General features: G+C 46.7%; 1 protein-coding gene across 1 annotated transcript; it reads left to right on the top strand.

Annotated features, from left to right (window-relative positions):
• The first annotated feature begins 872 nt into the window (after positions 1–872).
• phf21ab (PHD finger protein 21Ab) lies at positions 873–24,120 on the top strand. The gene is made up of 19 exons (XM_080847310.1): positions 873–991; positions 4,930–4,966; positions 6,701–6,799; positions 8,329–8,361; positions 8,581–8,646; positions 11,434–11,640; positions 12,051–12,296; positions 12,786–12,881; positions 15,765–16,061; positions 16,538–16,645; positions 17,151–17,202; positions 17,295–17,374; positions 17,730–17,790; positions 18,740–18,909; positions 20,719–20,874; positions 21,266–21,341; positions 22,074–22,177; positions 22,680–23,117; positions 23,334–24,120. Exons 3-19 carry the CDS (start codon positions 6,743–6,745, stop codon positions 23,958–23,960), a joined length of 2,874 nt encoding a protein of 957 aa, XP_080703436.1. The 5' UTR covers positions 873–991; positions 4,930–4,966; positions 6,701–6,742; the 3' UTR covers positions 23,961–24,120.
• Positions 24,121–24,981: the final 861 nt, after the last annotated feature.

Genomic DNA, 24,981 nt, shown 5'->3' with positions numbered 1-24,981 from the left:
CTGCTACACGTGCATTCCTTCTCACATCAAGTTCCTTATTTGTCTACAGCGTAATGGCGTAGGTTACTCGTGGAAAAAAAAGCTGCCCCGCCACTCTCTCTCAAGTGAGGTAGGCAGCCATCTCCCACTCTCGCTTCAGACGGACTAGCTTACTACTGATGTTCTGCCACGCACATGAGCTGTTTTCTTTCTGTTTCTTACAGGGGTGAGCTTAACGTTATTTTACATCATCTTGAATTAACATAAATGTTATAAATGGGTTATTCGGTAACGGAAACGCGCAATGTGCTCCCACCCCTTTTATGGGTTATGGTTTCAATTAGGGAAAAGACAAATCGCGGAGAGGTGACAAAGTCGTTGAATCGATGGACTGCAATGGGGACGTACTTCTTCTCGATGTATATTGAGTTGCACTGAGTTCGCATTCTACTTCTCTCCAGATGAGTTTCACCGAGTTTACATCCGGGTTTTTTCCCTAGGCAATGGGAGGCATAGTACCACTGTTCCTTAGGCAAAGTGAAATAAATTCGCCGCACCGTCACAAAAAGTAGTTCTGTTGTAAAACATATTTTCTTTTTGTCTCCAGCGTCAGCTTTCATCGCATACACTCACTTTCACAGCTATTGTTTAACTATGTAGTGGATTGAACGTGTTACGAAGATAATATACTCTTTTTACGCCACAGTTTTCTTACCCCCCTTCCTCTCCCTCTTCCTGCGCGCATTGATAATTTTTGTGCTATGGCTGTGGTGAATGAGATTGAAGAAGAGTTCTTGTTTTGTATCTCAGTTTCTCTCTTTTTTACACAAATCGAATTTAAACAAATTAAAAAATAAAACAGTCAAACTGGACGTTATTCAATGTAGGCTTATGAAATAGTTAGGGTAGTAAGTGTATCGGGGATCCTGTACCGATTTGGGGTGTTTGAAAATATTTATTTAAATAATTTGTGAGGAGAGAAGGACTACTGCTCAAGTGAGTAGAGAGGAGGGTAAGTGCACCTTGGGATCTTTTTTTATTATTATAAGAACTTTTATTTCCCTTGTTTCGAAACTTTGATCGTTAACATAGTCACTATAGCGTTTGTTAATTTAAGACGTCGTGGTCTCAAGCAAGACAAAACCGGCTGATGGCCACAGTTTTTGTTCGTTTATCGTTATTCTAGGAGTTGAGCGGTATTTCTAAGTGCAATGCTTATTGGAGGGCAGCAAGCGTAGAGCAAAGGGGCCGATTCTAACTTGCCACCATCAGCTTCATGTACGTGATCATGATGATCCGTGAGCTAAGAAATTCAACGTTGCGGCTTTACATGAGTGTAGAGGTTGTTGTGATGGAGTGCAACGGGTGTTCTTATCTTTAGGCTAGCTCGACAGCTAGCTCTAGTAACAGTTAACAGTAACAGTTTTCTCTGCGGCTTCAATAGGCTGTAGCCTGCTAACTGACAATATTAGCGAGCTAGCTGGCTAGCTGTTTCTGGTTAGCTCACTGGCTAGAACCAGCGAGGTAATATTAGCTTACTAAAAGCTTGGAAGGTTGCTCGGAAAGCTGGCTACATTTGTTATCACTACTAACCCGGGTTATGGAGTTATACAGTTCTCCGGAATCCATAAATGAACTTCGTGGTGACGCTAGCACACTGTAATATGGGTTGTTTCTATAATCTTAAAGAACACATTTTCTGTCTTTTCAGACGTTCATCAATTCTTCATCCACTTCTGATTTTTGCTACCAGCTAGGGGGACGTAACATTAGCTAGCTTGCACCAACTACTAGCGAGAGTAGCTATGGAACCTGCAGATTCTCATAGAGCGAAGCAAACGTGCGCCAGCTACATAGCTAAGAAGTAACGTTAGGTGCACGGAGGGTTAAGCTTTGTCTGTTACTTAAAAGTTGAGTATCTTGGAATGTCAGTTTGGTTGCATTTAAAAATGCATCCAGGTGTATAGAGCAATATAACTACACATCTGGATGTTTTGTATTATCACGTATTTTTGGTACACAGGGCCTATCAAGTGAACTTTTCCCTATCATATCCTTGCAACGCTGCCGTACTCACTCATGAAAAAAATATGCTACTAACGTTATGTTGCTAACATGAAATGATTTGTTTAAGACGTAACTACTTTCGAATAGTTCTATCTGTGTCAACCCACGGAAGAAGTTTTGCGATAGTGATGGTGCGGGGGGAAAACAAATTTGACTGGAGAGGAATTTGGACCACCCTTCAATTTCGGACGCGCCCATTGTTTTTCAGTCCTACCTGTTACTTGAATCTAGCAGTCAGTGATGGTGCCATCTAACTGAATTGAAGACCCATACCAACATAGGAAGAATCTGAAATGCGGTATTTGGCTGCCTTGGTATTGGCACTGTGCCGGATTTACCTAGAAGAGATGCACACAAATAGCGACCAACCCAAACACATGTGTCTTAATTAAACAAAAAAGATTTACTTCTGGCCAATCGGTTTGTGCTATAGGCCTTATCACTGCTACTATTATTACTTAAAACACCCAATTACAAGCTTTATGTACTTAAGGAAATAGTTAAATACCTATTGATGGTCAGTGAAAAACGGGTTTTCAATATATTCTATAGAGAGGGGTTGTGACGGTTTTGTGGCATTTCCTTAGACAGAAATAGCTCTAATAGGTTTGTTTTTGAAAATGACTGTGACCTTTTTGGGGGGCACTTAATGAAACCAACTCTGGGTTTTCAGCTAATGTCCTGCCTTGAACTAACCAAGGCCTTTGCGCAGATGAAGGAGAAATATGAAATGTGAACCATGTACTATGAAGAAATGGCTGTGTGGGTTTAAATTTGTCACCGCAGTTCTGCACTGACTTAACTGTCAAAAGGGGCAGACATTATTTATTACAAAACCTAAAAAATGGCTTTGTCAGGCAGCGAAAAACAGGGGAAATTCTTTTTTAAGGAACTGTCATTGCACTCACTTGAATGTACTCATAAGTCATGAGTTATCATTGCTGAGCATAACTTTTAGGTAAAGAGTATCATTGCTGAGTAGTCTTTTAGGCTATGAGTAGCATTGCTGAGCAGTCTTTTAAGCTATGAGTAGTAGTCTTTTAAGTTTATGAGTATCATTACTAATATTATTAAAGCACATTGTGTCTATGTGTGCCATATGAAATGTGCTATATAAATAAACTTGACTTGACTTACTGAGCTGTCTTTTAGGCTATGAGTAGCATTACTGAGCAGTCTTTTAGGCTAGGAGTAGTCGTCTTTTAGGCCCTGAGTATCATTGCTGAGTAGTCTTTTAGGCCCTGAGTATCATTGCTGAGTAGTCTTTTAGGCTATGAGTAGCATTGCTGAGCAGTCTTTTAGGCTATGAGTAGCAGTATTTTAGGTTAAGAGTAGCAATGTCCAGCAACCTCTAAGGTTATGTGTATCATTTTTGAACTCCCTGTTAGATAAATGAGCAGCATATCTCTTAATATGAAATTGAGGTTAATATTAAAGTTAGTGTCTTGCTAAGATCCCTTTCTTTATATACAAAAGTACCTGATGTCTTTATTCTGTAACCAAAACGAAAACAGATGAGTGCAGTCTGAACTTTGCACGGGCCACCCCTGGGCCGCAGATGTGCTAGTGTCTGGATGTCAGCTCAGGACTAACATAAATGGACTACAGGGTTGGGGTTAGAATGCCGCTCCTCAGAAGCTAGGCTATATGAGTTGATTACAGGCAGATGTCCTGCCTCTGCACTTCCTCTTCAGGATGAAGGCTGGGGCAGGTAGCCCTATAATTTTTAGAACCTTGTGAACTAACGGACTGCCATTCAAAACTGTAGTCTTTTAAAAGTATGGTTTGCGGTTTTATCAAAAGGGTTTATATTTTAACTCAACTGCCAATCAAATTCCACCCCTCCCTTCTATGGCCCTGAACCCAAAGTTCAAAGGTTGATTAGCTAGAATAGTGTACGGCTCAGCCTCAGCCGCCATGTTTGTTTGGCTGGACTGTGTATGAACACCAGAGTTGTATTAGCGCTACAAGGAACGAACAGTTCGAGGACCACAAATTGAACCAAAGGAAACTAATTTAACTAAATTTCTATCGTTACAATCATGGACTTTTCCTTTTAATAAAGTACTGGAGTATTGGAATCAGTGTAGCCTTTAGCTTGGGACGGTGTTGGCCATTTCTCTGTTCTGAGTGGGTGTTGGAGTAAGGGAGGTGTTATGGCCATATGAACAGCCTGCCCGTCCTGGACTGACTGGTGCAGGAGAAGTTTAAGTGTGTGTTTTTGTAGTTCTGTAGAGCTCCCCCTATCTGATAGTGTGAGTCGCTCTATGCATCTGGTAAAACTCTTCTAATCTGACACACTGTTTTCCTGTATGCGTGTTTGCGTGCGTGTGGGTAACAAGCCCTATAGCTCAGTACAGCTTCCTCAGTCTTATGACTGCTACTGTGTGTATTGCCTAATAGCTGTGTAGAGCTCCCTAAAGTGTATGTGTATATATGTTTCGCTCTATGCATCTGGTAGAACTCTTCCAATCTGACACACTGTTTTTTGTGTGCGTGTGAGTGCGTGCGTGTGCATGCATGCATGTTTGTTTGTGTGTGTAGGTAACTAGCCCTATAGCTCAGTATAGCGTCCTCAGTCTTATGACTGCTACTTATGACTAATAGCTGTGTAGAGCTCCCACAATCTGATATTGTGTATTCATGATTAGTTCATTATAGTGTGTGTGTGTGTGTGTGTGTGTGTGTGTTTGTGTGTGTATCCCAGTACATCTCCACAATCTGATTGCTGCTATTGTGTGTGTGTGTGTGTGTGTGTGTGTGTGCATGTAGTCCAGTAGCACTCACCAGTCTTCTGTGTGTGTGTGTGTGTGTGTGTGTGTGTGTGTGTGTCCAGTGGAGCTCCCCAGTCTGATGGCTGCTACTGTGTTTGCTCTTTTGCAGGGAGCTGGAGAGAGGCGCTCAGATCCGTGGCCAGGTGGTGAGTCTCGTAATATCCTCTGGGACTGGGACTAGCCTAACTCTAGTAATATCCTCTGGGACTAGGACTAGCCTAACTCTAGTAATATCCTCTGGGTTAGGGTAAGCACTAGCCTAACTCTAATAATATCCTCTGGCCCTAGGACTAGCCTACTCTAGTAGTATCCTCTGGGTTAGGGTAAGCACTAGCCTACTCTAGTAGTATCCTCTGGGTTAGGGTAAGCACTAGCCTAACTCTAGTTATATCCACTGGGACCAGGTCTTGTCTTACTCTACTAATAGCTTCTGGGACTAGGACTAGCCTAACTCTAGTAATATTCTCTGGGTTAGAACTAGCCCAACTCTAGTGATAGCCTCTGGCTTAGGGAGAGTGGAGGGGCAGGTTTGACTCTCATCCTGCCTCTTCCCTGTGCTCTACATGGGCAAACACATGCCCATGTCACAGCCTCCAGCCCAGAGCCCCAATTTACCACAGACTAAGTCATTGTTTTAAAACTAATGACAAATTTGGTATGCAGAACTAACACTCGCATTAAAGACAATGTGATGGGACATGAACATACACTTACACAAAAAGACAATAGAGACACTGTGATTGGACATGCAGATGCACTGACGCAGTAGAGACACTGTGATTGGACATGCCGATGCACTGACATACACATTAGAGACACTGATTGGACACGCAGATGCACTGACACACATTAGACACACTGATTGGACATGCAGATGCACTGACACATAAGAGACACTGTGATTGGACATGCAGATGCACTGACACATAAGAGACACTGTGATTGGACAGGCAGATGCACTGACACACACAGTAGAGACACTGTGATTGGACATGCAGAAGCACTGACACACATTAGAGACACTGTGATTGGACATGCACATACACTAAGACACATTGGAGACACTGTGATTGGACATGCACATGCACTAAGACACATTAGAGACACTGATTGGACATGCACATACACTAAGACACAGTAGAGACACTGTAATTGGACATGCACTAAGACACAATAGAGACACTGTGATTGGACAGATGCAAACATTAGAGACTTCCAAAACTACTACTTTTGGCTTAGGCTTTTCTTCTTGAAGGTGTGATTGATACACATGCTTTCTCTGTTGTTCCTAAAGAGAGAGGAAGATGTCTAAAATTGACAGATTTTAAGTATTATACGTTTTCTCTAAATGTGTCCATGTTGCCCAGGGGAACAAGCAGCCCTAGAGAATAGTGGGCCTGTTGGGGTTTAAAGACTAGTGGACCAGTTGGGGTCTAAAGACTAGTGGGTCAGTTGGGGTCTAAAGACTAGTGGGCCAGTTGGGGTCTAAAGACTAGTGGACCTGTTGGGGTCTAAAGACTAGTGGACCTGTTGGGGTCTAAAGACTAGTGGACCAGTTCGGGTCTAAAGCCAGTTGGGGTCTTAAGACTAGTGGGCCAGTGGTGTAGCCTGTTGGGGTCTAAAGACTAGTGGGTCAGTGGGGGTCTAAAGCCAGTTGGGGTCTAAAGACTAGTGGGCCTGTTGGGGTCTAAAGACTAGTGGGCCTGTTGGGGTCTAAAGACTAGTGGGCCTGTTGGGGTCTAAAGACTAGTGGGCCTGTTGGGGTCTAAAGACTAGTGGGCCTGTTGGGGTCTAAAGACTAGTGGGCCAGTTGGGGTCTAAAGCCAGTTGACTCCTGATTTTGTTTGGTCTGCTGATCTCCCTCTCTTCTCTGTCTGCAGGCTGTCAGTATTCTAGGACTCCCAGGCCAGCTGAGCGGATCAATGATGGAATTACAAACATTACAGGAGGCGCTGAAAGTGGAAATACAAGTTCACCAGGTGGGAACGAGACCGCTTTTCACCTGAGCTTTCTTTTACACTATCCAAGTGTTAGATTTGTCTTACCTATAAAAAAGAGGTGTCATGAATTCCCCCTAGATATGTGATTAATATCTGCCCGTGTGAAGAATATTCGTCTGGTGTGTGTGTGTGTGTGTCTCAACATTCGTGGGTCAACTTTCTTTTAAAGACTTTTAAAGCAACTCTGTGCAACAATTTGCCACTTTTGTTAGGTATGTTTGTATGACCAACTACTGTTACGCCAGTTAGCATGTTGACAAACACTTATCAGTGCCAGCTGGCTGGTTGATGGTGGTTGCAGGCTTTTGACCAAAAGGATTTAGCTAAATTTATGCAACTCCGAGCCCTCTTTCCGAACCCTCTCCGAGCACCTCGGAGTAGCATACATTTTGCTTAGACCAAATCTTCATAATGCTGCTTTAAATGTATTTTTTTGTGCCGTATTGTATTCTATTAGGATTTATAGCGGTTGTAATGAGCAGCCCTTTAAAACACAGTAATAACATATAACAGTCCCCTTAGTAATAATATGGGGGAGGCCTGTGCTTTACTACTTACATGTGCAGTAATCAGGATTCCTACAGGTGTAAGGATATTGTGCTGTCTTAGTCAGACAGTAATTAGACTCACATTGGCTCAGCACGCACTCTCTGGTGGGTACCTTTACCCTGATACCCCACAGGGGTCATCTAGACCCCACAGAGGGCATCTAAACCCCACAGAGGGCATCTGTACCCTTAGACCCCATCGAGGGCATTTAGACCCAAAGACCCCCCAGAGGGCATCTATACCCTGATACCCCACAGAGGGCATCTAAACCCCTCAGAGGGCATCGTGCGTCGGGATCCTCACAGAGGGCATCTATACCCTGAGACTAAGGCCATCATGCATCTGATGCCCCACAGAGGGTGTGTGCCCTCTGACGGCTCTGTATAAGATCCAGTCATAACAGGTGTTGGTTCTCTCCTGTGGTCTTGTTCTGCATGCTTAGTGCTGCCCCCTAGTGGATTTTTGTGGAGTAAAAATAAATCATTGTCATGTGTAATTTGTTCTGAAGTGATTTTTATTTGGAGGTTTTTTAAATACCTCCAAAACATCAATGTTTAATTTCCTCCAAATACATCAGCCTGCACTTATATTTCTGGACTATTGAAGATGAATTCTGGCTGTAATACTGTTTTATGCACCTGTTGCAGATGCATTAGAAGAATTAACATAATTAGCATGGGGTTATGCAGAAATGGCTCTAACGTGTGTTAGAATGTATGTAGCTATGTATGTCCCTCATATCTGTGGATAGAGATCTAATAGTTTGGTAATTTTGTCGAACAGGTGCACTTGGCTGCAGTTCAGTGGTTGGCCTGTAGATGTCACTATTTCTGCTGTAATGTTTGCTGACTTGGATTTAACATTGAATTTCACCTCTCCAGAGGTGCCAAAAATGATCCCGTCTAATGTTCCAGTGTACCTGTTGTAGTTTCTAACTCTCTTTAAATTTCCCCTCATAGAAACTGGTGTCTCAAATGAAACAAGATCCTCAGGTAATGACTAATATAAGTATCTACACTAGATTTTAGAATGCCTAACGTTCTTCCACCATTTATAAACTAACTCATTCATCATGTCTGCTACCCTTAAAGTACTTTACATGCTCAATGGCACAAATTATTTGTTGTGTTCTTGTTCATCCTGATTTTATAAGAAAATAAAAGTGAGCCCCTTGTGCTGACCAGTCCCATGTTCCTGTGCTTGCTCTGTAGAATGCGGATTTGAAGAAACAGCTCCACGAACTACAGGCCAAGATCACAGCACTGAGTGAGAAACAGGTGAGTTCTGAGTGAGAAATGGCATTAACACAGTTCTTAGTGAGAAACAGGTGAGCACAGTTAGAGTTAGAAACAGGTGAGCTTTCAGTGTAAAGCAGGTGAGCACTGAATGAGAAACAGGTGAACACAGTACTGAGTGAGAAACAGGTGAACACAGTTCTGCGTGAGAAACAGGTGAACACAGTACTGAGTGAGAAACAGGTGAACACAGTTCTGCGTGAGAAACAGGTGAACACAGTACTGAGTGAGAAACAGGTGAGCACAGTTCTTAGTGAGATACAGGTGAGCACAGTTCTGTGTGAGAAACAGGTGAGCACAGTTCTTAGTGAGATACAGGTGAGCACAGTTCTGTGTGAGAAACAGGTGAGCACAGTTCTTAGTGAGAAACAGGTGAACACAGTACTGAGTGAGAAACAGGTGAACACAGTACTGAATGAGAAACAGGTGAGTTCTTAGTGAGAAACGGGTGAACACAGCTGTGAAAAACCTGGATGGAGAGTGTCTGTGAAAAGAGCTCCTGCATGTTTCAGACACGTTAGAGGCGTGTTCCTGCTGTGCTGTGCCAACGGTCATCACGGTGCGTCTCTGGGAGTTAGCTGATGAACTCCTTCTGTGGAAAACCTCATTCAAATGAGCCTGATGCAAATGCTCCTTTGAGGTGGAATAACATGCGTTACTGGTTGAATAACTGGCAGAGTTCGTTATGACACCGTGCTCCGTAACACACTCTCCGCAGCTCACTCTCCGGCTGTGTGTGTGTGCGTGTCACGTGTGAACGAGATAGGCAGGTAATGCGCTGGACACAGTGAGTACTGACCCCCAGTGACCGTAGCCTCCTTCAGGGTGGTGTTAGTGTTCATGTTCACACCAGTGGTGTAGTGGTCCCTGGAGAAGTGGGTACACTGCAAAAAATGCCCCTCTAGATTAAAGACAAATAATTACATATTTAAGCAGGATTTTGCTTAAAACAAGCAAATGTGGCTGCCAGTGCGTTAAGCAAATTTGGCTTGTTAAGATTTCTTAAAATAAGTAATATTTGCTTGAAATAGGTAAAAATAACCTTACCAAGAAAGCACTAGGTAAGTACAATTTAGCTAGAAACAAGACCAACTAGATTTTTCATCTCATTATAACACTAAGAGTAGAGTAATAACACTAGGTTAGAAAAGCATTTTTTGCAGTGTATACTCTTAATTTGTTTTAAGCAGCCCATACAGCACAGGATAAACGCTCTGTTTTGAGAAGTGGGTATACGCAATGCAGACTGAAATGTGAGTGGGTATACTCCGTATACCTGCGTATACCCTGGACTACACCACTGGTTTACACGTGTACACAGCTGGAGTTTGTAGAGTTCATTCTCAGTCATGCCTGTACTATGCTACTGCAGGCACTCGTGGTTCAGTTTTGTGGTGTGCGAGCAGACGGCCGTCCCACTGTCACTCGGTGGCCACACGGCACACATGTTCTACTGGCGTTCCTTGCAAGCGTGGTGGCCAGCAAGGATCTTCAAGCCTCTGTACTGTCTCCTAGCAACTGGTGCAACATATGTGTGCCGCACGCCGGTGCGTCTGTCTGTCTGGAATCGACATCTTAAGAGTTAGCCAGCTGGCATAAAGAGAAGTACCCCATGTCCCTTACCCAGGATGGAGAAGTACCCCATATCCCAAAACCAGGGTAGATAAATACCCCATATCCCAAACCCAGGATGAAGAAATACCCCATATCCCTAACCCGGGATGGATTCACATATCAATTGCACATATTCTTCTGTGCTTGTGATAGATAATGGCTCTGCATCAGCTAGGCTTTCTCAGAATACCTGGCCAGTGGTCTGGACCTTGGTAGTGACCTTAGATTAGAATAACCATTTAATGGGCAAGGAGGACCTCTGTGTAATTGGCTATTGATTTGAGTGAGGGGTTAGTTTGTGCACATGTGTGTTTTGTGTTTGTTCATGTGTGTGTCAGGGAAGGGACATGGAGATAATACAAAAAGAAAGGCAATGTGTGTGTGTGTGTGTGTGTGTGTGTGTGTGTGTGTGTGTGTGTGTGTGTGTGTGTGTGTGTGTGTGTGTGTGTGTGTGTGTGTGTGTTCGAGAGAGAGAGAGAGAGAGAGAGAGAGAGAGAGAGAGATATAAAAAGGCTAGACACTATGAGTGAATGAGTCTGAGAACCAGAGGCACCTGGCTTCAGTGGGTTCCGAGGCAGGGTGTTGTGTGAGTGTGTGTGAGCTGAATTTTAATGAGGAGTTTCTCCTGTTCTCTCCTGACTTCCCTCTTTTCCATTGGGGTAGTTTTTCATGGGGGGGGTCACACCTGGGGGGTTGGGGAGACACACCCTCAGAGAGTGGCTCAGGGACACTGGACACCTGAAGGAAACATTCATAATGGACAATCAGTTCCTCTCTGTCGCTTTACATGTACTATTTTCTCTAACGATACAGTGTCTAGCACATGAGGTCAAACACACACACACACACACACACACACACACACACACACACACACACACATACACATACACATACACACACACACACACACTCCCTGCCCCTCCAGGAAGAGAAAAGCATTTAAGGAAGGAGCATTTTTCAACCATCAGCTTTAATCCTCTCTCTCTCTCTCTCTCTCTTCTTTCTTTCTTTCTTTCTTTCTTTCTTTCTTTCTTTCTTTCTCTCTCTTTCTTTCTTTCTTTCTTTCTTTTCTCTCTCTCTGTCTCTGTCTCTCTCTCTCTCTTCCTCTTCTCTCTCTTTCTCTCTCTCTCTCTCTCTCTCTCTCTCTTTTAGAAAAAAGTGGTTGAGCAGTTGAGGAAGGATCTGATGGTGAAGCAGGAGCCTGAGTTGAAGCTCCAGCTGCAAACGCAGACGGCTGACACCAAGCACCTGCTCCAGCTACCAACGGCACCGACACAGCAGCCCACTCTCCCCCAGCAGGTACCCTACCGGACCACACACACAGAACACAGACAGACACGGAACACAGGCTCACAACAGGTACCCTACCAGCTCCACACACACACACACACACAGACACAGACACAGACACAGACACATAACACAGCGTTACAACAGGTACCCTACCAGCTCCACACACACACTCATAGACACAGAAAACAGGGGTACAACAGGTACCCTGCCAGACCCCCCATACCCACACACACACACTCACACACTCACACACTCACACACTCACACACTCACACACACACACACACACACACAAACACACAAACACACAGAACATAGGGGTACAACAGGTACCCTACCAGACCCCCCATACACATATACACACACACACACACACACAAAACACGGGGGTACAACCGGTACCCTACCAGACACCCCCAGTGTAAGTGTAGTCTAAGACCCCTACCTTTCTGTTCTCTGTCCGTGTGTCTCTGTAGAAGACATTGACGGTCACGCCCGTGCTCACCGCTAAGACGCTACCTCTCGTGCTGAAAGCTGCCACCACAATTCCTGCTTCTGCCGGGCAGTGTCCCACCGTCGCCATGGTCACTGCCATCAGCAACCTACCCAAGCCTCTGGTCAACTCGGACTCCCAGGCCACACCCATCAACTTGCAGGTGGCCAGCAAACTGGCAAATCAGGGCTCAGATCCTGTCCGCATCATCTCCAAGAACGCCATTGTGGTAAGTGTGTGCTCTGTCCCCTGGCTGTTCCCGTCATGCTTTGCCTCCCAGGTCAGCATGGTCTTCCTGGGGGCAGATAACTCTGTGTGTGGAGCTGGAGGTCACACTCGCGTTTTAAACATGTTATTCCTTCCTGTGTGTGGCTGGGGTGTGTGGTGGCTCTTGCCTTTCCAAGCTGAACTTGGTTAAGATTCACAAACAAAACAAACTCCCTACACTTCATTGCTTACAGTGTGTACTGGGATTGTGTGCTTAAACCAGGAGTGTGTATTGGGATTGTGTGTGTAAAGCGGGATGGTGTGTGCTGGGAGTGTGTACCACTAATGTGTGCTTAAAGTGGGGTTGTGTGTTTAATGCGGGAGTGTGTACCGGGAGTGTGTGTTTAATGCGGGATTGTGTACCGGTAGTGTGTGCTGGTAGTTGGCCCCTGCAGTGGAGTGTGGATGCTCTAAGGGCGGGGCAGAGAATAAACAGGTGATCTCATCATAGGTGCAGGCCGCCACCACCACCTCGGCCCAGCCAATCAAAGTTCCTCAGTTTGTTCCACCTGCTAGAGCAACGCCCCGGCCTGCCTACCTGCCACAGGTGCGTCCCTCTTAGCCCCCCTACCCCCCCTCTGTGTTTGTGTGCCTATGTGTGCGTGTTGTTCAGCATAGATGCCACTAGAGTGCGCTCATGCCCACAAACCCACAGGCAGCTGCTTCAGACAGATCTCAGTGCTGCATCAGAGGAAAGAGCTCTCCCTTAGCTGCTCTTCCCTACTTCCCTACAGGATGATCAGCTTAGCTGCTCTTCCCTTAGCTGCTCTTCCCTTAGCTGCTGTTCCCTACATCCCTACAGGTTGATCAGCTTAGCTGCTCTTCCCTTAGCTGCTCTTCCCTACTTCCCTACAGGATGCTCAGCTTAGCTGCTCTTCCCTTAGCTGCTCTTCCTTAGCTGCTCTTCCCTACTTCCCTACAGTATGATCAGCTTAGCTGCTCTTCCTTAGCTGCTCTTCCCTACAGGATGCTCAGCTTAGCTGCTCTTCCCTTAGCTGCTCTTCCTTAGCTGCTCTTCCCTTCTTCCCTACAGGATGATCAGCTTAGCTGCGCTTCCCTACAGTACAGTTCAGTCTCTTAGATGATCAGCTTTACTGCTCTTCCCTAAAATAGAGTTCACTCTGTAAGTTGATCAGTTTGACATCCCTACAATATAAGTCAGTGTGTTAGATGATCAGCTTGTCTGCTCTTCCTTACAATATAATTTTTTCTGTAAGTTGAATAGTTTGACTTTCCTACAATAGAGTTTAGTGTGTTAGATGATCAGCTGGACTGCTGTTCCCTACAGTAGAGTTCAAGCTGTTGGATGATCAGCTAAACTGCTGTTCCCTGAACTAGAGTTCATGATCAGTTTGACTGCTTTTCCTTACAGTACTGCATAGAGTAGCTGAGAGTGTGCTGCTGCTTTCCTGCATCTAGTTGCTTTTGTCCTTGTATCTGTGTGTGCCTCTTGTAGTGCTGTTGTCTCATAGCTGGCTTGTGAATATCTGTTTGTGTGTGTGATGTTGTTTCGTAGCAAGTGTGTATATCTATGTGAGTGTGTGCTGTTGTTTTGTAGCAGCTGTGTGTGTGTGTGTGTGTGTGTGTGTGTGTGTGTGTGTGTGTCTTGTAGTGCTGTTGTGTCATTAGCACGCGTGTGTGTGTGTGTGTGTGTGTGTGTGTGCTGTTGATTCATAGCAGGTTTGTGTATATCTATGTGTGTATGTTGTCTTGTAGTGCTGTTCTCTCATGGCAGGCTTCCTTTCAGACAGTCATTAAAGTGATATCTGTGTGGGTGTGTATGTGTGTCAGTTTAAGTGATATCTGTGTGTGTGTGTGTGTGTGTGTGTGTGTGTGGCAGTTTAAGTGATATCTGTGTGTGTGTGTGTGTGTGTGTGTGTGTGTGTGGCAGTTTAAGTGATATCTGTGTGTGTGTGTGGCAGCTTAATGCATGTCAGTTTAATGCGTGGCTGGCCTTTTTCAGGGTCTACCCACCTACACAGGCAAACACATACTCATATACACACACTCTCATGCTCATACATACACACACACACACACACTCTCTCATACTCAGGCACATACACACACACACACACACTCTCTCATACTCAGGCACATACACACACACACACTCTCACACTTAGGCACACACACTCTCATACTCAGGCACACACATCACACAGAGGAAGCAGTGAGCATTTAAAGCTGCATATGAGCCCATTTGAAGCTTTACTGTCACAGGTAGCATTAGCCACTCCTGAATGCAACTATTGACACAGCAACTGTGAAGGCTCCTCAATGTCAGTATTCACACAGCAACTGTGAATGCTCTTGAATGCCAGTATTTACACAGAAACTGTGAAGGATCCTGGGATGTCAGTATTTACACAGAAACTGTGAAGGATCCTGGGATGTCAGTATTTACACAGAAACTGTGAAGGATCCTGGGATGTCAGTATTTACACAGAAACTGTGAAGGATCCTGGGATGTCAGTATTTACACAGAAACTGTGAAGGATCCTGGGATGTCAGTATTTACACAGAAACTGTGAAGGATCCTGGGATGTCAGTATTTACACAGAAACTGTGAAGGATCCTGGGATGTATGTCCAGACATGGCCACCACTGCAACATACAATAATCAGTTGAACAGAAAGTGCATTTTCCCCAAACACTGACGATAACGTTTTCTCTTTACATTGAATTATTTTGTCTCTCACTACATGGCTGAAAAGTGGCTTCACTTGTCAGTGAACTTCAGTCAGACCTCTCCTGCAGTTCCATCATCTGGCCTGCTGGACAGCATCTGTGGGGTGGCTTCTCAATGCTGTCTGCTCCAGTTCAGCTCTCTGGTCCAGTTCAGCTGTCCGCTGGTCTGTCTGGTCCAGTTCAGCTGTCCGCTGGTCTGTCTAGTCAAGGTCAGCTGTCTGGTCCAGTTTAGCTGGTCTGTCTGGTCCAGTTCAGCTCCCCGCTGGTCTGTCTGGTCCAGATCAGCTGTCTGGTCCAGTTCAGCTCCCCGCTGGTCTGTCTAGTCCAGTTCAGCTGTCTGGTCCAGTTTAGCTGGTCTGTCCTGTGCAGGAGCTCGGATCTGGTCTGTCTGAGTTCAGCTGTCCGCTGGTCTGTCTGGTCCAGGAGTTCAGCTGAGCACTGGTCTGATTGGTGCAGGAGTTCAGCTGTTCACTGATCTGATTGGTTCAGGAGTTCAGCTGTTCAGTGATCTGATTGGTTCAGGAGTTCAGCTGTTCACTGATCTGATTGGTTCAGGAGTTCAGCTGACCACTGGTCTGTCTGGTTCAGGAGTTCAGCTGAGCACTGGTCTGTCCTCAGTGTTGTTACCTGTGAGTGTGTGGCAGGCTCTTTCCCCAGCAGCATGGCAGCTGGAGAGGGGGCGTGTCTGTGAACTTCTGACCTCTGACCTCTAGCTGACCCTCTCTCCTCTGTACCCCAGGTGCGGCCGAAACCTCCGGTGCCCAACAACGTGCCCATCGCCCCCGCCCCTGCTTCAGCTCCTCCCCCACCCATGGTGGCCGCGCCCCCCCAGCTGCTACAGCGGCCAATCATGCTAGCCACCAAGCTCAGCCCCTCCTCCCTGTCCCAGACCACGCCCATCCACCAGGTGCGCATAGTCAACGGCCAGCCCTGCGGCACGCTCTCCAAGAATGCGTCGACTGGACAGCTGACCGGCATCGTCATCAGCGCACCTGCGACCACGCTTCAGATCAGTAGCCTACCCACAGACGCTAAGGTAAGAAGAAATAAAAACTAACAATTAGCCTACCCACAGATGCTAAGGTAAGAAGGCTTAAAACGAACCATTAGCCTACCCACAGACGCTAAGGTAAGAAGAAATAAAAACTAACCAGTAGCCTACCCACAGACGCTAGGGTGAGAAGACTTAAAAACAAACCATTAGCCTACCCACAGACGCTAAGATAAAATAGACTTAAAAACTAACAATTAGCCTACCCACAGATGCTAAGATAATAGATTTAAAAACTAACCATTAGCCTACCCACATACGCTAAGGTAAGAAGACTTAAAAGCTACCCATTAGCCTACCCACAGACGCCACGTTATTGACTACAGTTGGACAGCTTACAGTAGCCTGTTGGCTGGGTTAGCAGACGCTAGGATTAGCCCCCAGTTGTATTTTTGCTGTTGTGAAGTGATGTGTGTATGTTGGTTGATTGTTTAATGTGTGTGTGTGTCCCTCCTTAACAGACTGTTAAATCACACGGGGGATCAGAGCATGTGCGGATGAAGACGACCCGCGCCTCCACACCCCCACTTGCACCCGTGGCCAAACCCAGATACGAGGACAACCCTCAGGTACAGCAGCTCACCTTTGCATGTCAGACTCTACACCTGGCAACATTTACCTCTGCTCCTTCTGTTTGAAGTGTGTACACAGTAAAGAAGGCGCGGACCTCCTCAAGGAGGAGCATTGAGGCTGTTTAATAAGGGATATCTGGTGGCAAATATAAAACAAAATATAAAGTATAAACTATCAAAAAATCACAAACTATTTAGGGGATATACTATGTTAAAGCTTTAATAACACTATGACCTTGATGAATACTCTGGTCCAGTCATTCAGGCCCTACGGCAAATGTCGATGTCAATTTTTTTTATATTTTTGATTAAATTAATTAAATTCTTCCTTGTTATGCTGTCAATTATTCCAATACTTCTCCTGATGTTTTTTGCCGTGGTTTTGTTTCAGTATCGGTATTGAGATATGTAGGCAGGTATCGTATTAAAGTAATTAAGGAATCAGGGCAACACTACTACAGATGCAGAAACCGACACTCCGCTTGTGTGCTCTCTTCCACAGAAACTTGCCTTCATGGTGTCCCTCGGCCTAGTGACGCATGACCACCTGGAAGGTACTAAGAGATGTTGCACACACTCAAACACACACACACACACACACGTCTAGGCTGGCACAGAAATCTAAAACTGTGGTTTTCTGCCACAGAGATCCAGAGCAGGAGGCAGGAACGCAAAAGGAGAACGACTGCCAATCCTGTCTACAGCGGAGCAGTGTTTGAGCCAGAGGTAAGCACTCGCGCACACACACACACACACACACACTTGCCGGTACCATGTACAGCGCAGCAGTGTTTGAGCCCAAGGTACATATTAACACACACACACACACACACACACACACACACACGCACAAACACACACACTTGCCGGTACCATGTACAGCGCAGCAGTGTTTAAGGTACATACTAACTTACACACACACTCACACACACACTTGTACTCTGTGTTTGACTCTCATTTGGATCCATGCAGTAGAGCCACGTGATTTGACACATGCAGCTCATAATGCATTGAAGCTGATTGTCTGTTGTCAGTAGTGCCTGTCTGTTGTCAGTAACGCCTGTCTGTTGGTCTCCTGCAGAGGAAAAAGAGTGCGGTCACCTACCTGAACACTCCTCTCCATCAGGGAACCAGAAAGCGAGGTAAGTCCTGTGTGAAACTGCATTGTGTAGTCTCTCTGATCTCTCGGCGACTCTGCGGTCTCTCTGTAGTCTCTCTGGGGTCTCTCTGTAGTCTCTCTGTGGTTTGGTCAGGTTAGCGTGTTTGTGTGCTATCAAACCCACTAAACCAAACCACTTTTACAACTCTGCTTATTTTCTGAAAGGCAGATGCCCGCTAACTCTAATTCTAACCCTACAGCAAACTGAGCTGGTCTTTGAGTGCACTCTGTAACCGTACTGCATTCTACGCTGCAAATGTACTATTTAATCCATACTACGCTGGTCTACAACTGTATTATCTAATCCTACTGCATTCTACGCTGGTCTGAAAATGTGCTGTTTAATCCCACTGCATTCTACGCTGTTCTGTGAGTGCACTGTCTAATCCTTCATACTACGCCGGTGTGTGAGTGCACTGTTTAATCCTTCTTCATACTACGGTGGTCTGTGAGTGCACTGTTTAATCTTACTGCATTCTACGCTGGTGTGTGAGTGCACTGTTTAATCCTGCTGCATTCTACGCTGGTGTGTGAGTGCACTGTTTAATCCTGCTGCATTCTACGCTGGTGTGTGAGTGCACTGTTTAATCCTGCTGCATTCTACGCTGGTGTGTGAGTGCACTGTTTAATCCTGCTGCATTCTACGCTGGTGTGTGAGTGCACTGTTTAATCCTGCTGCATTCTACGCTGGTGTGTGAGTGCACTGTTTAATCCTGCTTCATACTACGCTGGTCTGTAAGTGCACTAACTCCTCTTCTCTTCCTTCATCATTCTTCACCTTTTTAACACACTAGCCAATGAGGACCCCCTGTGTAAGGTATGTGTGATGGCTGTTTGACATGTCTGTTTATTATTTTATTTTCTCCATTTTCCCCCCTTCTTTTTTTTGTTTTGTTTTTTTGTTTTGTTCTCGTCTGTCTCATTTCACCCAGGTCGCCCTCCCAAATACAGCAGCGTCCCGGACCCGAGCGCCCACCACCCCCCGTGCTCACCCTCTGGCTGCCACCCCGCCTCCCTAGCCCCCGAGCGGCTCGACGCGGGGGGGCTCCCCTTCCCTGCCCACCCCCACACCCTCCCTCTGCCCACTCCCGGCCATGGGGATGTAAGTAGCAGCCGGAGAGAGGCAAGGGCCTGCCCAGCCACTGCCAACCCCCCCACAACACCCCCCTTACACTGCGGGGCGCTATCTGGCAGGCTGCCCCCCCCCACCCCCCAATCACAACCTTGTGCTCCTCAGACCGCTAAGGCAGGAGCTTGGCCCTCACTACGGAGTCTCACACACTTGTTCGCCCCCAACCCACACACACACTCGTTCCCCCCAAACCCACACACACCCACTCTCCCCCCCCAACCCACACACACACACTCTCCCCCCCCAAACCCACACACACTCGCTCCCCCAAACCCACACACACTCACTCCTAAACACACCCACACATACTTGCTCCCCACAAACCCACACACACTCACTCTTAAACACACACCTGGTGTCTTTCCAAACCCATACTCTCTTAAGCGGCCAGTATACCTGATGGATTGGTCACACAACGCGCTGTGTCTGTCAACGCAGAAGCGAAACCTTTTGTGGTCCACAGTCGATGTGCATGTGAGTCGCTGCAGTCTTCTCTTAAACGATGGGTGTTGCTGCTGAAAAAAATTCCATCTACACAGCTGGAGAGTAAAATGCACTGAAGAAGAGTGCAGTGGAATGGCGGTACATGACGGTTAACTGTATCACCAATATTCATTTGTGGATTAACCGCTGGAAGCCGCAATAGGCGAGGTGATGTGCCCAATAGAGCACAGTGAAAGAGCCTAGGCTATATGACGTGGCAGTTCACCACGATCACCTGGATTCATGTGTGGATTAAACTGGACGAGTCCTGAAAAGTTTCTGGCTAGTGTTTTATTGCTAGTGTCCAGCAAAACTAGCCTGTTGCCTAACTAACTTACGTAACTTGTTATGGTAACAAAAGACTGCATTATGGAACGGTGTTATTTTTGTTAGTTTTTTCCACCTAGTGAATCGTTACGTTACGTTTTGGCACAGCCTACGTGCAAAGTTTTGACCCTCAAGTTTCCATCAGGCAAGACGTAAGCAAACCCACAGAAACGTTGGTTCAGTTGTTGCAGTAATATCGTTCTGTGCCGTCTGGGGAATCCCTATGCTCCTGCATTGAAGGGTCATAGATTTAGAGACCGACCTACGACTCGTGTCCCCTGCTTTCTCTCTCTGCATATGCGGCAGCCACACCGCACGCGACCGGTTACAAAAGTATGAAGTTGCACGACACCAAATGGAACGACACAATGGAATGACACCAACGCGCACCACGCGCCTGTGGAAATAGTGTTGTTTCTGGTCCGCGCCGCCGTGCGCACGGACTCTCTTTAGACTACAGGTCCTCATCCTCATACATACGCACCCAGAAAAACCGTTGCTCACAATGCACACTTCAGAGTCCCCCATACCTCCAAAACACCGCTCCACACACACACTTGCTCTTTCAGATAAGCTCACCACTCACTCTCATCCCCATGGAAACGCTCACTCATTCACTCTTGATCCATCATTTCATGTTATGTATTTGTGTTCATGGAGCCTGCAGCCTTACAAAGTGAACAGTCATAATGCCCCCCCCCCAACCACATAGATTGGCTTACTTAAGCTGTAGGTGTTTCTATCTGTTAATCCAGCCCTTAACTTGTGAAGCAGTCAAGACTTGACAAGTACAATCTTAGCTGCCCTTTTTATCTAAATGACTTTTCAGTTTAAAGGCTTTCATTCAAAAGGCCCCCCCCAAAGCAAACCCCCTCCCCTTTTTATTATGCCCACCCTGCCAAGCGGTGGGTGATTGGCCCGGCCAGGAAGGGGGAGCGGGACACTGATGCGTGCGTTCTTCCATGACAGGGAGACATCCATGAGGACTTCTGTGCCGTGTGCAGGCGCAGCGGCCAGTTGCTCATGTGCGACACCTGCTCCCGCGTCTACCACCTACCCTGCTTGGACCCGCCTCTCAAAAACATTCCCAGGGGCATGTGGATCTGCCCCAAATGCCAAGACCAGGTAAACAGGGAAAAAGGGAATGCCTGCCCCCTTAAGCCCCCTCCTGCCCCTTATGGGAAGTGACCCCCCTCACCCCTGCTGTGCCCAGTCTCCCCCCCCTGTGCCCCTTCTTACGGGCGCAGACAGTGATATGGCTGTTCGCGGCTTTGTAAGCTTCTGTCCACACTGTTCAGTACTCTTGTGTCATGCCTCTATTTCCACATTGTCAGTGCTGCCATTCTCCTGCTTTTGGTTGTTCATCTCCACCATTACGTGTCGGTCCCAGAGGGCCGCTTGTCCTGTCCTCCCTGAGCAGTGGGGTGTGTGTGTGTGTGTGTGTGTGTGTGTGTGTGTGTGTGCATGGAGCAACATGTGGCTCGGCCCGTCAGCTAACGCCTCGTTGCCTCCACAGATCCTCAAAAAAGAAGACGCCATCCCCTGGCCTGGCACGCTGGCCATTGTCCATTCCTATATTGCCTACAAAGAAGGTACACAATGCGTCGATTCTTGAGCTGTTAATAATCCCAAACTTTGCTAAAAGTATCTGTAATCGAAATTATTATTATTTTTTTTTTTTAACTGTACCGGAACATTTTTGGTATCCTTATTACGGAACGCTGTACCATGTATTCCGTTATTCCCCAAGCCCGATCGTACGTTACCTTTTTTCTCTAGCCATTTAGCTTAGCTTCAGTTTGGCTACAAAACAAAGGCTATATAATGCAACACCACTGCCTTACTAATTTGCCTCAAACAGCTTGACGTTGGCACCAAGACATTAACCTACCTCAATTTCTTTGTGGTAAGACTTAATATGCCGCCAGAGGTTTGTGGTATTCTTACCAGCATTTTTATGTGCGCTGTGCTTCCATTCTCAAATAACAATGCCTTCAGTTTTTTTTCTTTCAGCCTCATTATACCAAAAATGGGCCAAAAAATCTGCAAATGTCTTTCTCCCAACTGTCGTTGTCATTATTTATCAATAGCTCTCTAGAATAGTTGCAAGGTAAATTCACATACTCCTCACTATGCTTATGCTGCGTTCAAGACAACTCCGAAGGCAAGATTTTTCCAACTTCCTAAAAGGAGAAAGTATAATGGAACACCATTTAAAGCGGGAGTTGTCTCGAATCAAATATCCAATTAACTGGATATTTTGATTGTAATTTAGGGGGAAAAACAGTCAATAATTGTGTGTGTGTGTGTGTGTGTGTCCTCAGCTAAAGAGGAGGAGAAACAGAAGCTGTTGAAGTGGAGCGCTGAGCTGAAACTGGAGAGGGAACAGCTGGAGCAGAGGGTCAAACAGCTCACCAACTCCGTCACGGTACAGTGGTCTCTCACCAACTCAGTAGTACACACAGTACATTCAGGAAGAGGAACAGATATGTGAAGCTAACAACCATGTTTGCAGCTGGGTGGGGTGGGAATGATTTCATCAACACAAAGCTTTCTAGTCCGTTGAATTGTTTCAAAATGTAGAGGGGCTACAATACTTTGAGTCATGGGCTGAAACATTACGCCACCAAACATATGCTGCTATAACCATGACTCATCAGAAGAGGAATCTGTGCTCTTTTGCTCTGGACATTCAAGGGTTGCTGTATAAGATTCACCTCTAACTAGTACTTAACTCGCACTTACAGTGGTATAATTTCTTATGTACAAAGTATTTATTGTTACACTAGGTTTCTATTGCTCGTAGCTGTATGGTTCTTTTATTTGTACATAGCTTTGGATAAAAGCGTCTGCTTAATGACTTAACGTAAACGTAAAGATTAGAGGTGTTTCATTCGGTTGACACGCTCCTATCTTGTTTGTTCTTACAGAAATGCATGGAGACCAAGAACACCATCCTGAGCCGTCAGAAGGAGATGCAGTCCTCGCTGGAGAAGGTGAAGCACCTCATCAGCCTCATCCAGAGCTTTGAGCGCAAGCAAACTCTGGAGCCTCTGGAGGCCTTCCAACCAGTCACGGAGGAATCCTCAAAGATAGTCCCCGAGGTCAACATGGAGGTCGCCTCAGAGGTCAATGAGGAGGTCACCTCAGAAATCAACAAGGAGATCACCTCAGAAATCAACAAGGAGATCACGTCGGTAACCAACAAGGTCGTCCCCTCAGAGGTCAACATGGAGGTCCCCTCAGAGGTCAACAAGGACGTCCCCACAGAGGTCAACATGGACCTCCCCTCAGAGGTCAGCATGGAGGTCCCCTCAGAGGTCAACATGGAGGTCACCTCAGAGGTCAACATGGAGGTCACCTCAGAGGTCAACAAGGACGTCCCCTCAGAAATCAACAAGGAGATCACCTCGGTAACCAACAAGGACGTCCCCTTAGAGGTCAGCATGGAGGTCCCCTCAGAGGTCAGCATGGAGGTCCCCTCAGAGGTCAACAAGGAGATCACCTCGGTAACCAACAAGGACGTCCCCTTAGAGGTCAGCATGGAGGTCCCCTCAGAGGTCAACAAGGAGGTCCCCTCAGAGGTCAGTGCTGAGGCCACAGCGGGCGGGGCAGCTGAGCCAGCGTCCAGGGTGGAGCCCAGTTCTGAGGGGGAACCTGAATCTAAAATGGAACCCGTTTCTGACGTGGGGTCCAGTGCTGAGGTGGAGCCTGCGTCTGGGATACCGGTCGGTTCTGAGGCGGATCTTAGTTTAAAAGAAGAGCCGAGTTCTGAGGCAGATGCCAGGTCAGACGTGATGGTCGGTTCTGAGGTGCCAGTTGGTTCTGCGGTGCCAGTTGGTTCTGCGTCTGGGCTTGGGGGCTGTTCTGAGGCTCCGGCCACCAGCAGACCAGAGGAGCCCATGGATGTCTCAGCCAATGGAGACACAGACTCTCACACTGAGAGCACAGTGAACAGCTGCCCCAACGCTGTCCAGCCTGAGGTGTCTGCCGCCCTGTTGCCCAGCAACGGCACTGAGGGGGGGCACGCGGGGGGGCAGGGGGACGCTGCGGAGGAAGCCGACCAGGACCAGGAGCAGGACAGGTCCAGTAACGGCAAAACCTCGGAAGGCTCAAAGGAGCAGAACAGCTCCAGTAACAGCAAAACCTCTGAATGCTCCCTGGAGCCAGTCCAGCTCGCTCCTCATACTCAAGCAGAGTCCCCCAAATAACACGCGCCTCCTTCACCAGAGCGTCACAAAGAACTCCACTGCACCCAGGACTGGTGCGCTATGTTGCCAATCTCTCTCTATATATAAATATAAATATATATATGAATATATGAACACTGTTTTTATTTAGTTTTTTGGTTGGACTGTATTGTAAAGCTGTCAGCAGCAACATCCCAGAGTGGTTTTTGGATGTAGTACCCACAGCACCCACTTGGGTGAGTGAGGATCCACATGAGACTGTCATGCCAACCTCTGCCCAGAGGGGGGCGCTGAGTGGACCAGTCTGGAGTATCCCACCAGCGTGTGCCTGCAGCAGTTCACCCTGAAACCCAGGGATTGGCCTATAAGTTAGTGGAGTTAATCCTTCAGTCACTCCTGAAGTGTTCAGCGACTGGCTAGTAGGATAGGAACCGTAACCAGTCAGCCACTCCTGAAGGGTTCAGCGACTGGCTGGTAGGTTAGGAACCGTAACCAGTCAGTCGCTCCTGAAGTCTTCACGGACTGGCTGGCAAGTTAGTCTTCTACTCTAACGGTGGAACCCTTACCAAGACCGCCTGCTGCCGGTCGCTCCGTGTTTCCTAAACCAAAAGATCTCTGTCCGCGGACAGGAAGGCGTCAGTATTCAGTGTCCAGGCAGCAGGGAAATCACCGGGGTCAGGAACACCACGCCGGCAGAGCGAGCCCGTCCTCTCAACACCTCAGGTGGGCGACAGGAGAAATGAAACAAGGAGGAGAAATCGGGGGCGAGCAGGAAGGAAGGTTTTTCCACCACCACTGAGAAGAGAACAGCAAGATGGGGGCAACACACACACGGGAGACCTCGGAGGATACATGGTAGCTTAGTTTCTAAAAAAAAAATTGAAAAAAGGAAAACAAACAATATGGTGTTGGTCCTGTGTTGTGAAAAACGTTTTGTGTGTGAGTTGGTGTGTCAGTCCTGGGCGGTTAATGTGAACAGTTGCAAGCTTTGCAATGTCAATCTGTCACAATATGACACCTTGTCCATTTTCTGGGGAGTATT

Source organism: Sprattus sprattus (assembly GCF_963457725.1).
Source record: "Sprattus sprattus genome assembly, chromosome: 11".
Lineage (NCBI taxonomy): Eukaryota > Metazoa > Chordata > Actinopteri > Clupeiformes > Clupeidae > Sprattus > Sprattus sprattus.
This window is presented reverse-complemented; position numbering and strand designations above follow the sequence as displayed.

Coding starts and splice junctions, on each gene's coding strand:
- phf21ab (XM_080847310.1), top strand. CDS start 6,743: ATGATGGAATTACAAACATTACAGGAGGCGCTGAAAGTGGAAATACAA. Junction 16,062..16,537: donor GCCTACCCACAGACGCTAAG/GTAAGAAGAAAT, acceptor CCTCCTTAACAG/ACTGTTAAATCACACGGGGG. Junction 21,342..22,073: donor CTATATTGCCTACAAAGAAG/GTACACAATGCG, acceptor GTGTGTCCTCAG/CTAAAGAGGAGGAGAAACAG.